The 14,328-nt window shown below is 47.6% G+C and overlaps 3 protein-coding genes; 1 reads left to right on the top strand and 2 right to left on the bottom strand.

The window, feature by feature from the left end:
• Nucleotides 1-258: 258 nt before the first annotated feature.
• Nucleotides 259-2,258, bottom strand: GSTUM_00005027001 (uncharacterized protein; the record flags this gene model as incomplete). XM_002837011.2 has 3 exons in its annotated part: nucleotides 259-1,286; nucleotides 1,341-1,678; nucleotides 1,731-2,258. The coding sequence occupies 3 exons, from the start codon at nucleotides 2,256-2,258 to the stop codon at nucleotides 404-406; spliced, it is 1,749 nt and encodes a 582-aa protein (XP_002837057.1). The 3' UTR covers nucleotides 259-403.
• A 5,709-nt stretch (nucleotides 2,259-7,967) lies between these two features.
• Nucleotides 7,968-10,490, bottom strand: GSTUM_00005026001 (uncharacterized protein; the record flags this gene model as incomplete). XM_002837010.2 has 6 exons in its annotated part: nucleotides 7,968-9,008; nucleotides 9,084-9,916; nucleotides 9,977-10,065; nucleotides 10,117-10,214; nucleotides 10,298-10,362; nucleotides 10,423-10,490. The coding sequence occupies 6 exons, from the start codon at nucleotides 10,488-10,490 to the stop codon at nucleotides 8,290-8,292; spliced, it is 1,872 nt and encodes a 623-aa protein (XP_002837056.1). The 3' UTR covers nucleotides 7,968-8,289.
• Nucleotides 10,491-11,392: 902 nt separating this feature from the next.
• Nucleotides 11,393-13,600, top strand: GSTUM_00005025001 (uncharacterized protein; the record flags this gene model as incomplete). XM_002837009.2 has 8 exons in its annotated part: nucleotides 11,393-11,551; nucleotides 11,621-11,773; nucleotides 11,848-12,020; nucleotides 12,080-12,319; nucleotides 12,476-12,794; nucleotides 12,859-13,016; nucleotides 13,069-13,143; nucleotides 13,198-13,600. The coding sequence occupies 8 exons, from the start codon at nucleotides 11,393-11,395 to the stop codon at nucleotides 13,364-13,366; spliced, it is 1,446 nt and encodes a 481-aa protein (XP_002837055.1). The 3' UTR covers nucleotides 13,367-13,600.
• Between the last annotated feature and the right edge of the window lie 728 nt (nucleotides 13,601-14,328).

The following is a 14,328-nucleotide window of genomic DNA, read 5'->3' as shown; positions in this document are numbered from 1 at the left end:
TTGTGATCTTTATGTGGATGGGTAGAATAGCAAGGGTTGTTATGGGGTAATGCCGGTTTATCTATGCGAGGGGGCTGAGTGCAGGGGGTTGAAATTTTGGGAAGATGAACAATTAAGCGAGTGATAGAGTGTGAAGTGGTTTCCTTTGGGTTACGGGACTCGGGGCGATTCATGTTTGCGAGGTGGGTGGGTCTGGGGGGGATGGTTGTGTTGGTTTTTGATAAATTGGTGAAAATGGAGAGTATGAAAAGAGTGTCTAGACTACCAAAGTTGAGATTTCTATGACTAGCTAAAGAGTTAGGGGAGAGAAGGGGGAAGAAAAACAATAGTACTCCACTAAATGGCCCAAACGCCGTTGTTCCCCAGGACTGAAAATATATTGAAAAAGAAACCATCACAATCATCACTTCTTCTTCATAGCCGCAAACAACCCCTCCCTCTCCAACCCCGCCATCCCACTCCTCCTCCTCTTCTCCGCCGCTCGATAATACTCTACTCTAACCCTGACTAATCTCTCCTTTTCATTTCCCGCAACCTTCTCCCAGAACTTCCACCTCTCTTTTCCGCCCCCCGGCTTCACCTTCTCATTCAACGACGTCTCGCAATTCCAGCACAAACACTTCCTGTACTCCTCCCCACCAGTGGCCTCTTCGAACGCGGCACTAGTATACTCAACCCCATCGTCCAGCGTATCCTCAGAGAGCTTGTCGTTATGATCGATGAACCTCCCCGCCACATTCTTGCAATACTCGCGGTAAGTGACGGGCGTGAGCAGGGCCGAGTGCCAGACTAGGTCTATGTCGATGGTTGGGACTAGGATTTTCCCGGGGTGGAGTTTGAAGAGCGAGAAGTAGGTCTCGTATCTGTTTACTGCGCGCTGGAGGAAGCCGGAGGTGTCCGGGGGGTTGATTAACACCACGCTGCGGGTTTCGGGGCGCGCGCGGACTAGCGAGATGCTATCTAGGGGTAAGCGGCCCATGAGTGCTGGAGAGCGGATCCAGAGGTGGTGATGCATTTTGTCCACGAAGGAACCCTGGCGGAGGACAGCGAGGGAGAGGTTTAGCGAGTAGGGAGTTGGGGTTTCGACATAACAAGATTGTAAGAGCGGGAGGATGGGGTGTGTGCCTAACTGGGCGATTATTGAGGCTAAGGTTGGGTGGGATTGGATGGTTGGGGGCTCTGGGAAGGTTGTGCGGATGAGAGTGTTTAAGGAATTTAGAACGTCAAACGATGTGGGCGACGAGGGGTGGAGATATGTTGCCCCTTGCAGATCGAGGGATGTGATTCTGAGATTGTTAGCGCTGATTCTTGTCTTTGGGGCTCAGTGTTGCGAGACGAACCTCATCCGGAGATCCTCCCCGCCCTCTATTAGTGATTTGATATCTTTTCTGAATTTCCCAGCGCATAGTGATTCCATAGTTATACCCATCCCGCAGCCTTCACAATGGACTGCGAATTCCTCGCTGATCCACCCGCGTTTCCGTTTCTCGAGCTCGACTTCGCAGATGAAGACATCAATCTCCCTCGCGCATGCCGGACACTCGACAAACTTTTTCGGCGGGGATTTCCACAGAATTTCCTCGAGAATGTCAGGCGCTTGACGGCTAATCTTCTCCCAATATCGCGTGGCATGTCCGGAGAGTTTGTAATCCCATTTATCCTCGTCAATGGCTTCATGCTGCTCCCTGTTAGCCAGCTATATTTTAAGCGGGGCTGCGGGTACGATGTACGATATATTCATAAGGGAGAGCAACATTCATCATCTCGCACATTCCGAACCATATACAATCCTCATTGTACCTCCGTGGATTGAGCATGTAGGAATGCCAAACCATCAGCACATCCAACGGCGGCAATAAATCCCTCGGCAACATCTTCACCCCACTACCCTTATTTGACATCCCTGCTTCGCCTTCCTCCCGGGCCTTCAGTTCCCCATTCACAGCTTGCCACCATATTCCGAACCTCCCCACAGCAACCTCAACCACAGCTCTCCACCACAAATTCTTCTCCGGATCCTCCCCGAATATCTCGGAGAAGGCCTCTTCTTTATCTACCTGGTGGCGCAGCCGTGCAAAGGCCTCGAGCAATTCCAGGTGCACAGCGCACTGGGAAACCGTGGGTAGCCCTGACTCCACCGGCTGCAGCGTTGTGATAGTGAACACCTGAGGATCGGGAATGGCGGGCGTGTCCTTTTTTGTTGCGGCGGGAGGGAATACGGGTGGTGTTGTGCTTTCGCGGAAGTGTAGGGGTGACATGTTGGTTGTTTGCCAGATATTTATTATGGAAGGGAGGTAGAAAGGAAGAAGGGGGAGTTGTTTTATATCTTCAATGTTGGCGAGGTCTCGGTCGCCAAGCGGGGCAATGCTCACAGGGGTGCGGCTGTGATGTGAGAGGTTGTGTGACGGGGTACAATTGAGGTGGGAGAAGATTACTCCGGGATTTGGCGAGTAAGGCGTTCTGAAGGTTATGATATTTACCTACCAGTTGTCGTAGGTTAACCAGCCAACAACAGCTGCATTTGTTAAAGTTCTCGTATCCTTCCCGGTACCCCGGCTCTTGGAAACGCTCTGCCAACGCTCCTACTCCCATTATTCGGCAAAACAAATTGTGCTAAAATATTACGATACTGTATCCCTAGAGGCTTATCTGAGAACAGTCAGCTAAAAGGCTTTCTTGTTCTATTGTTGTTAATTGGCACAGTTCTTGAGGTACAAGAGAGGGGACAAGAGCTTGGCGAATGCGGCTGAACATCCCTGTCGGTTTCGGTTAATGTTCGCTACTCGAGTATCTTAACTTACCCTTTTGTGCGATACGGTAGTATTTTCCAAATATCGTATACAGTATGATATCTTTCAGCATCGTCTAGTGCGCTAACACTTTTGTTTTGTGAGTCTTACGTGAGGAGCAATGAAACTAAGGCTACGAACAAACCCTAAACCAATGAGTAACTCCAATTTATGGCCCATTTGAAGTTCGGGAGGGGAATTATAGGGGATCTCTCTGTATGTGATGTCTCGGGGGGGCAACAGGCCATATTTATGCTTAATCGGTTAAATGTGCGGTACAGTACCGGTTCACTGACTGGGAACTGTTAACTAGAACAGATAGGGACCATTTTTTTGGCTGGTTAACCTCAAATAACTGTTCCATAACCTCTTTCTTGACTTCGGTATTCCTATGCGCGATTACCATACCACGGGTTGGCCATAGCAGCCTTGGACATCGTCACGACCGTCATCGGGCCGAAATAGCCCGGCTCACTTCTCATTTGGGGCGCTCTCTTATTCGCATCTAATCCTTGCATGATGTTGGTGGTGTGGTGTTTTGATTGCTGTCACTGAACAGACTGTATTGTACCGGTACCGTTACTGTACGAGTAATGCGCCACGTCCGATCGGCCTTCGTGAGGTTTTTCTCGACAACTCTACTTGAGTAATCCTGGCGGGCTATGCCGTGATGGCAGTGAATCACATAAGTGAGCGGACCAGCGTTAGGAGATATTAACTTATCCGTATGATGAATATACCGGTAATGGGATACTAATGGGATCAAGCTGGCCGGGCACTATCAATCGGGACTTGACTTTATTCTGGGATTTCGGTGATCGCGAGAGCTCACTAATGGATTGAGGGTAGTTTGTGGCTCTTCTGCCCGTCTTGCGAGAGTTTCTGGGTGAGGAATGTGGCCAAAGACTGTTAATGTCGTCAGTGGCTAGCCATGGTTGGCAAGGTATGATATCATACCGCCACAGTAAAAACTCAAGTAGAAGGGAAATGCGGTGGGAATTTGAATTGAGCTCAGCCTTTAGAAAAAGAGATAATGCCGTAGAATCGAGTGGGATTGGATGAGACCATAGTTGGCGTTCAGCTCAAACCGCTTCCTGGGTGGGGAGAGTGGTAGTTTTTGTTTTCCTTGAATGATCGGTGGAAGGATCTTTTGTGGTATCGGTATCTGGGAAACACATCACTGTATTTTGCGCTTGGTTACTCGGACTCTCGCGACACTGCTAGGTATTAATCCTACGTTGACTTCAAAAGATCTAAGGGTGGGTCTTCGTCTATTAGATCTTCAAGTTGGGTTATGTCTTGAGTATAGGCGGTTGTGGTCGGGTCAGGGATCGCAGGATTTCGTTGTTTTGGAAAGTGTGAAACGCCAATCTTGAAACAAGAGAGTAGCTGGCCCTCTTGGAAAATAAAACAAGATATCGAAAAACCAACCTTACTATTCAAGTTTCATATATTGAAAGCTTGTGAATACTACGGATATAAGAGTTATCATTTTCACTTGCTCAAGGAATTTCTTCATTAACAGCACCAGTTCCAACACCATATAAAAACGGAAACAACGAATTGGAATACCGCAAACCGGCTCAGATATGACAATCTCAAGCCGAAACATCAACTCGTCCCTATTCTTCCCGGACAGTCTTCGGTCCGGCAACTTCATCCCGGTTAAAAACAACGGCGCTACCAACACTGAGGACTTTGTGGCTACCAACCAAGAGCTCACAGTGACCATAACTGAGATTAATGAGAGTGGTATCCGCGGTATAGCCCGTGGCGTGCACATCTACATCACCCCGTTTGCCTGCGGAGCTGCTGGACTTGAGCTTTCCGAAGGTCCTGGTCCTTTGGTGTACGTTTGTGATGACGGCGATGAAGTTGCTATTGGAGATGAAATCTTGGCGAAAGTTTTGGTCATGAGGAGGAGGGGGGTGGAGGAGGGGGGGGAGTTCTGTGCTATTGCTGGGATTTCTTGGGCTTGGGTTGATGCTAAGGCGAATGAGAAAGCCGATGAGAAAATGGAGATCTAGAGGTAGGTTGGAGATTAGGGTATGAAAATGTCAAGAGTAGGCTGGTAGGTCGTCGATCTTTGGGGTATGGTATGATATATCAAGTAAGTGTTGGTCTGTTGATCAGTTTTGCTTTCCTTTATTTCTCTATATAGCACCTTGGCTCTGTCGATACAGCAATAAATCATGGTTTTTTACACTGAAATTAGATTTGGGATTACTTGAAAGGGGGGATGTTGTCTGACTAGTAATAGTTTTCTGTTCTTTGGGGCGTATGTGCTGGGTAGTACGAGCAAACTACTGAGATCCGTGTCTTTATTATATCAGTTGTGCTCCACTTTCTAGTGTAGTGATAGAGAGCGGAAGAAACCAGACTAAATTCAAAATATATCACTCATCATGAGAACAACCGAGTTTATTTGTGTACTTGTATACTTAGGCCACCCCGGCTTGGGATTTGAAGGATGGATGGTGGCTATTTGTGAAGGCGCATCCGACTAACAGGGAAAAATAACAGATGGAGTTAAATATACAGTTTTTGAGGTAAACAGCTGTCTCAGCCACAACGGGATCCCCAACGGTACAAGTAATTGAACGATTGCCACCCGGAGGTAACGGTATTTAGGAATGATTCCTCATCTCTTTAAAATACCTCTTAGGGGAGCCCTACTACGTCTAATGGTGATACTAAACATTTACCTGGTCATGACTGTTGTCTAGGTAAAAACTTAGTTCGACAGATAGGCTCACGAGGTCTCCTGAAACATTGATATATGTTGTACTATAGTCATGAGAGCTGGAGCTTGGGGGGAAACTTGTGCCGGTCGGAGGGGCGGTATTTGGGGGTGGGGTGGGGAGGGTGTGGTGCACATAGTACTGTCGTGATTTTGTCTGGGCGCTCATAACGCACGGGCCTTTTGCCATATATATTTCGAGCTCCTGTTTTTTGTTCGGGTGCTTCTTGCCTGAGGCAGGTAGTAGTATTCAGCCACAACTTGACCCTTGAGTCGTAAGCTTGGGTGTCTTTTTAATTGACTCAGCATGCAACCAGTGCCAACTATCTAGCTACGCCTTAAGCTGATACCTGGGATTACCATGGTCAAGGGAGGAAAATATCGGCGAAGTACTAATAGCAGGTGATTGGGATAACTTGGCCCTAGGTTGATCGCAGAAATTGGTACGTTATCTAGGTACATTAGGCATCTTTTGCATCGTATACCCGGAAGCGCTGGGCTTAACTTATTTAATGGTATCATCCTGGGTTACTTAGGGTTTGAGGTATCTTGGTCTTAGTTAATTGTAAGTATTGGACCTTACTCACACTTTCGAGGGGTACGTACTCAGGCGCAAATTAAGGATTGGGACGCAGTGACATCAATACCTGTGTTGTAGTCACTAATTTTGGTTGCTGTTCTATCTCAATCTTTGATTTGCGCCTGAGTACTCTCTGACACTAAATGGGTTCGCAGAAGGTCAGTTTGGGCATCATGAACTCTCACTCGCGTCCTGCCTCTCTGCTCTGTCACCTAGAATATTATGCCGCCACACTGGTAACGTAGCTTGTTTCCCCTTTAGAATTAGGCAGGCCGTGTTGCGAGGTTTTTAGAAACTCCATTCACACAGAGAGTTGGGTTGAGGATGGTGAGCGCCGAATCGAAGTTGGGGGTGAAGCTTCTGAGGGATAAGGAAGGATCCGGAAGTGTACGTGGACAAAAAAGTAAAATAAAAAGCGCAGGGACGGGGCCATCGGTATAGCTAGTATATGTGAGCCCTGGAAACTAAATGGTGGATTTTGTATGGTCGGCTCATAGGTCGCTACTCGAGTAATAGCGATCTCAAAAGCAACTCTTACCTTGAGGGGTTTTGTCAACCGTAGGCAACAGCACTGCGAAACCCCCAAAAGAACGTCTGAGTCCCATTGTCTGACCTGTGATCTGCCGCCAAGAGTCCAGATTTATGTATGATATCATATTTTTTTGGAAGACGGCAAAGCCCGCTGAGGGGAGCCAACCAGAAAACTCAGCCATGAACGCCATAGCTCACAAGGCTTTCACTTAACACCAATCAGTACAAATTTTTTGCCGGTATTTCTGGAGATAGACTGAGATGCCATTGGTGGCTTTTGTTATCCTTTTTTTTCTTTGGAGGAAACATTACTGTAGTTGGGATATGGGTTTTGTGTATGAGCTGGCCATACCAGGTTGCCTAGAGAACGTTAAACTAGAAGGGGGCGGGGGGCGGGGTGGGGGACTTTAGGCTTCCAATACCTGAGTCGTTCAATGGGATTTCCTTAGCTTGGGGGGCGTACCGGTAGTGGTGTAGGTCGCCTCTCTCAACTCTTGGGCTATGGCAAACGGTTTGGGCTTTATCGTTTACCTTGATTCCGTATGATGGAGGGCCGGAAAATGCCAAGCCCCAAATAGGTGAGAGCTACAGTATCTTTCCTAGGGGGTATGATACTGTCAAAAACCAGGATTCTCAGTGGAAAGAGATTGTTGGATTGTTCTGGGGAGCTACTGGGGTAACTGTGCCATACCGGTACATGTGGGGGGCGGGCTATGGCTGCCTGCGCATGAGGGCCATGGGAAACAGTTACCCCGCAGATCGTTGCATTTTTTTGTTGTGTCTTGAACCCAAATTAAGTGCCAAAGTTCGAGGCTATGATTGTCGGGTCCCAGCCTCCACATTGAAAGCTGGCTTGACCACCAATCATCTGGGAGCGGAGATGGTTGTCAATTGGTAAAGCATCCAGGGGTAAGAGCACCAGGAATTAGCGCTCCACACCCAAATCCGATGATCCTGGCATCTATATCTCCGGATATTTTACGAATCGGCGAGTAGGGCCTACTAATGGTGTGCCTTTTTGTTTGGTATTCTGCAGTTAGTTGCGGCTGTGACGGAGACCATTGGGTATCACTCGCAGTCTTTTTCTCGGCTTCGGGAATTTTCGAGGGGGAAGACAATCTAATTCTTTAGAAGGCAAAATAGATGAATGAACTCGTACCCCGAGAAATACATATTGATTCTTAAAGATTTATGTTTACAATTCATTTCTTCTCAAATCCTAGCAATACTTATGCGAATGGGCAAGAGATAAAATATTAAAAGTAGAAACAAGAGTTATGAAATTAGAGAGGCTTCTATGACAAGAAAATGCGTTTAGTTTGAGAAATTCAATGGGAATCAGGAAATGGTGTCTTTTTTTCTGATCGAGAACTCTATATCATACACAACCCAGGGGATTTTTTTCGAGCAGATCATTGTCTGGTTAGGTGCTCCGCTCGGTAAGAGAAGCATGAGAGGTCCCCGCAGTGCTCCCGCAGGGCGATACCAGGCCGTTATTAGGTGGGGGATTTTATATAGTCTTTGGAGGCGATTGGCAGCGGAGAAAATTTACTTATGAAAAGTAGTGAGGAAAGTCAGGTCGCCTGGCCAAGTCTTCACCCTTATCAAATTGGTATGGTAAGCATTCCATTGAGAGAAGTAACTATGGTTCATTCGTGCTGGTGCATCTCACCTTCCTCCACAACGTCGTTTTCGGGAAATGTTTGAAACTGCTTCAGGTCAAACCCCGCAAAGTTCCATTTGGGCTTTGCGTCTTTGAGTTTCTCCTGAAAACCTTCCACGAGCTGGATGTATTTTTCCTCTCTGAGTTTCTCCTGAGAAGTTTCCACAAGCTGGACGTATTTTTCCTCTGTATCTTTTGAGCCCTCCTTTTTCGTAGGGTCGCTAGCAACAAGATGGTGTATTTTGTCCGCGAATACTGTCCTTTTATCCCATAGGTCCACAGCCGCATTTGCTATCACAAGTGCGGCCCTCGCCCGTCTCGGGGGTATGGCGCTTGGAAGGTCTGGCAAGCTGGAGGAGTTCGAGGGTCCGGGGTGGTGAGATGCTGCAGTTGGGCTGCCCGGCGTCTGGTCCAGGGTGCATAGGTCAGTATTGACGGTAATTGGCCCTGGCGGTATGCGAGGGAGATCATTCTCTAGGGCCTTAAGTAGATGGACTACTCCCTGGGGTTTGCCTTCCAAGACCGCACCCTTAAAGAGGCTATATCCCACGCTTTTCAAACAATTTTGCATAGCTGTCGTGAAAAATGCCCGCGCAGCTGCCCCCGCACTAGTTGGGTCCGGATGTTCTGTATATTCGCTTATGTAGCTGCTCACAAAACCAATTATCTCCTCCGAGATCTCATGCGCCTTTTGCTTGATTATTCCTATAGTAGGAATTCCCCGCTCACATTAGTTACTGTGGAGTAGTCATGTTGCCGATGGAAATGGATGGAGCTTACCTCTCAACTCCATTGGAAGAAGGGCTACATGTTCAGGGCCCTCTAGGGTGCCCTCCAGGTCCATAACCATCTCATGGGTAGCTTGTTCGAAGATCTCTGGAATATCGAAAACCAGGGCCGCAAATATCCACTGCTCAATAGGGGCGTGATCTCCTTCATCTGGATCGTTTGGCTTCCACGTTGGGCGACCAACAAGGAGAGTCGTGAGCTTGTCGGTGCGGCATCCAAACTCCCAACAAGTTGCGGCTAAACTCACAAAGTCCTCAAAACAATTGATCCTCCAGCTCGTATTGATTCCGTGTACGACACTTAATATTGCTTCCAGAACCTTTGGATTTTTGGCATGGACAGAAATTCTGGTGGGTTTGCTGGTTCTGCTCCCTGCTTCCTTGTCGGCTCTTGAATGTTTTATTTTCTCCCCCAATTGTTGAGACAGCTGGCAGATGGTATGATCCCTAACCCTGAGCATTGTGCAATTCTTCTCATCCTCCCCCTGTCCTATCAGGCACATTTCGAGATTCCATTGATCATGGAGCTTGAGTGTGGGTGGCTGGTTGGAGAGTTCTGGCACATATTCCATACCAGTATCGAATATATTTGGGGGGGGGTTATTGAGGGGTCCTCTTCTTTGGCCTTCCGAAGGAGCAATGGACCGTTGGCGAGAAGCATGGTTGCGGGTCCTTGAAGAACCGCCATTTTCAGAATCGGTTGTCGTGAGAGCTGGGTCTGTAGTCTGATATCTCAAAGAGAATCCACTCGGTCTTTGCCCCGGCCGTGGTGACCGCAAATAGTCGTTCCCCTGGAGCGGGGGTTTTCCCTTGTCTTGTTTTGCCCTACGATTAGAGATTAGATTCTGTTTCAACGAGGGTAGTTTCACTCAAGTCTTATCATACATCGTTTTGCGGCGTGTTTGGTGGGCGGGCGCTTGTCGCGTATGTACGGCAGTAGGTCCCTTAGTTGGGGGTGACGAGAGTCTGTGCCCCTGCTAACTCGTCTGTTAATGAACTTTACCATAATCCAAGGGGGTAATGACCTTCGGTAACGTGGTGTCCTCTACTTGAGTGTTGTGATAATTGTGTCGTTGATTTGCTGCTAACTTGTTTGTGTAAGGTCGGGGCCTGATTGAGTTTCCTATTACCAAAGAGAAATCTAGGATTAGTTGGGAGACCACACAAATGTTGGAAAAAACGAATCAAAAGGGCCCAAATACTTACGCAAGATTGAAAGGGGAAAAGGTTTAAGACTCGTAGTACACCTAGTACCATGTATTGGGCTTGTTCTATTCGGGTTGGGATTTGAGGGAGGGATTCGGGGAGTAAAGAGTTTTATCTATGAGTACCGTAGAGTGAAGGAGTAGCTCTTAAAACACCGGGCGAGATGACGAGACTGCCGGTTTTTCTCTAGCATATGATATAGATTCCTATTCCACTTGAGGCTAGCCGAACAACAAGCCAAGCTAACCTAGGGTCTGGGCCAAAAAATTCGGCCCCATGGCGGGGGGGATAAAAGTTTACTTGTACTCGTACATCCCGATAAGCCAGAGTCTCTCTATTGGCTCTGTGAGACTAACAACTACCGGGTTCTGGCATGCAGAGAGCGTGTCTCACTAGGGAACACAACGTGAGAACATCGGCCCAGTAAACAGCACTGTATGGTGAGTAACTCAGTGCTGGTACAACATTATTTCGCACAACCTCGACGTGCCGTAGCCTGGTTCTACCACTCGTCCGGAGAAGGCGGCACAATGCCGGTACTATACGATATGATACTTGCCCTAGCACTCGGAGACAGGTGTTTGCGAAATGTACAGTACAGTACGGCAAAAAAGCTGTGAGTATCTGAGGGCCCTACAAATTCGCGACCCTGCTTCCTGATATCTATTGCTAGAGACAAGTACTGTGCAAGTCTTGCGATAGAAGAGGATGTGGTAAATCAGGGGCTATCCAGGACAAAATCGTGTAGGTTGGTTAGGTGATTGAGCTGGGGTCAACAAGGCTCATTCACCAGAATCGCAAATTTAGCTCACGCCGCTCACTTTCAAGGCGTTCTCCCTTCCCACGGTCACAAGGAAGTTGGACCCTTCTGCGGGTGGGGGTGGCTATGAGAGAGATACGGTACCCGAGTGTCTGTCACGCTTGGCCAGTTCTGGGCTGCTGTTTGGATCAACAGACTGTAGGAAGACTGTTGAGAACTCATGGCTCTGGGGCCCTGTACTTGACGTTGCCTGCGGTGCTTTTACAAACCGGCTGCCTCCGATGTTGGCTTTTTTCAGCTCCCGTGGGTAGGGAGGGATATAAGCTCTGATCCCCATGGCCACCGCTTCTCAAAATTTCATACTTTTCACTCAGTATCCGGAAGTCGACATGGCCAAGACAGATAAATTCATATTCGACTATATCAACGAGCGAAAGCTAAATGTTACTACCGACTCCGACGAAATTGGTCATGATCCGATGGCTTGGTTTCAGGTTTGCATTCTCTTGGTTTCTTAACAGCAGGCCTAAGTCAAGTTATCCTAATTAACCAATCTTATATAGGGTGCCGATGTCGTTTGGATGTTAATTTGTACTATTCTGGTGATGTTGATGCCGGCCGGAATAGGGTTTTTTTATTCGGGGATATCAAAGCGGAGGTCTGCTATGTCTATGATCTGGATATCGTTTCTGGCAATGTCGGTGGTAGGAATACAGGTAAGATTGATTACTTTAGTTACAGTCAGGGCCGGTTCGACGAAGTCACACTAACATAACTCTAACAACGCTAGTGGTATCTTGTAGGCTACGGCATAGCTTTTGGACATTCAGACAACCCATTCTGGGGTAGTATTGCGGGCATTGCTCTGAGGGATGTCCTTACCAGACCAGTCGGGAACCAGAATGGACCCCCGATCCCGGAATTACTTTTTGCTCTCTTTCATGGTGCATTTGCCTCTTTTACGTTAGTAACCACTCAGGAACATAATCCCGATTACCCGGAAACTGCTGACCTTCACTTAGCGCTTCATTGATAGGTGGAGCTGTCGTGCAAAAGTTTCGAATAGTACATTTTTTGGTCTTTATCTTCATCTGGACTACCTTTGTTTATGCACCTATTGCACATTCGACATGGAGTCCGTCAGGCTGGTCCAACAAGCTAGGTGCACTAGACTATGCTGGTGGAACAGTGGTCCATATGAGCGGAGCATGTACTGCTGCTGTGTACTCGGTATTCTTTAAATGGAGATTCCGATTCTATAGGTCTTTCTCGGCTAGAGGACATGGAGCTACGGAGCAGGAGCGCCAAGTGGAGCATGGAGAAGGTGACGAGCCGGACGGGGCCAAAGAAATTGATGATTCTGCTGTTATACCTTACCGGAGTGAAGCGGAATTAGCGAAAGCAGCCGCTTTCCCTAGAGATGATGAAAACCCTGACAACGTTTTCCACGTCGTGCTTGGGACGACCCTACTCTGGGTGGGGTGGATGGGCTTCAATGGAGGCACGACATTAGGAGCGAACTTAAGAACAGTCTCAGCACTTGTTTCGACGAACCTTGCTGCATGCTCAGGCGGACTAACATGGTGCTTTTTGGAATTCTTTTTCTCCAAATACAACCCCGAGCGTGATCCCACAGGTTGCCCGAAACGGAAACCTGTTCCAAGAAGACTCTCGATTCTTGCCTTTTGTAATGGTGTTATCTCTGGTCTAATAACAATTACACCAGCTGCGGGTTACGTATGACAGGCATATTTTCGTCCGTTGTGTGTAATGGCCTTTGTGCTGATATGGGGTTTTTTAGGTGCCATTGCATAGTGCTATATGTTTTGGGGTTGTGGGTGCAGTTTGCTCGAACTTCTCTGAAGTGTTAAGCAAACCTATAGGTGACATAAACGATATATTCTCTATCCATGGGGTCTCGGGCTTCGTTGGGATGCTTCTAACTGGCGTGTTCGCACGGTAAGTTGTGTTAATCTTACCTGCCGTTGACAGGGATTTAATTAAACAATAGGGACGATATTGCCCGTCTTGATGGATACACAAATATTCCAGGCGGAGGTCTAAATGGAAACGGGAGGCAGATTGCGTAAGACTAACCTTCCCGGAGTCCTATGGTACTGCTGACATGACAGCTACACAGGTTGCAGCTCCTGGATGCCGTCGTAGGCGGGCTGTATGCCGCTGTTGGCACACTCGTTATCCTGATTTTTATGGAGGTGGTTCGATACATTGCGACTCGCAGAATAAAACCGGTGGAAGCCATTTTTGATGGGGATCAGATAGTAAGACGGGAACTTCCAGTTGTATGACCCAGCATGGGCAGGAGGCCGGAATACAATATTAAAGTGCCTTGGGGGGGGGGGTGCTTTTCATATCCTTGTTTTCAATGGGGTTCGTTACTGGTTTCTATGATAAGTCGGGCTGGTCTGGAGAGGTAACGCGTTGGTTCGGCATCTGGGGACACCAAGTGATAAGGGAAGTGATGGGTTTCTTGATACTTACTAGAGCAGGATGCACAAATAAAAAATCTCGTCACTACTTGACTCTGGCATGAATGTCGATACCTCGATAAGGCCGGGGAAATTTTTCGTGACCAAGCCGATCTGGATATGAATAGTAACTTAGTTTACTTTGGAGAGGCTTGGTGGATGATCATACCCCCCCAATTAGTCATTGCTCTTCCGGGGATCACAATTCTTATTATCTCGCCACCGTGTCTAACTTGCATGTTACCAAGGCTGTTTGTTTTAGCTACGGGAATCAGTTCCTCAGTCCTTGCTATGGTATCTATTTTAAGGATCCTGCAAAATTTCCTCGGGTATCATACCGTATGTGTCAAAGGTGCCTTGGGGCAACTTCTATGCGAAGTACCGTAGATAAGAAAAAAGTGGGGGAAAGAATCTAAATCCGTCACTAAAGAAGAAATTTACTTTGTTATGGAACCCTTTTTGGGACTTGCTCCAATGTGAACGGTGCACACAACGGACAGTTCCATCCCACATTGTCTCAGATCATTGCTTTTTTCGCGCGGGGACCTGGTTGGTGGCATGTTACTCAGCTGCTGCAGATAAAAATCGTGCAATGTGACAAGGCTGTGAAATATGAATCGACACGGGAAGAGAAACCGTTCTCTCCGGATTGCCTTTGAGGTATTGGGTCAGAAAGTGCGAAGAGATCAAGTTTGTGGTACTGGAAAGCTATCGGCTTCCCGGATGGAAAGTATTAAAACCAGGTTCAGGATTCTGAGCCTTGTGCTTTAAATCTTGGGATT

Source organism: Tuber melanosporum (genome assembly GCF_000151645.1).
Source record: "Tuber melanosporum whole genome shotgun sequence assembly, scaffold_17, strain Mel28".
Classification (NCBI taxonomy): domain Eukaryota; kingdom Fungi; phylum Ascomycota; class Pezizomycetes; order Pezizales; family Tuberaceae; genus Tuber; species Tuber melanosporum.
This window is presented reverse-complemented; position numbering and strand designations above follow the sequence as displayed.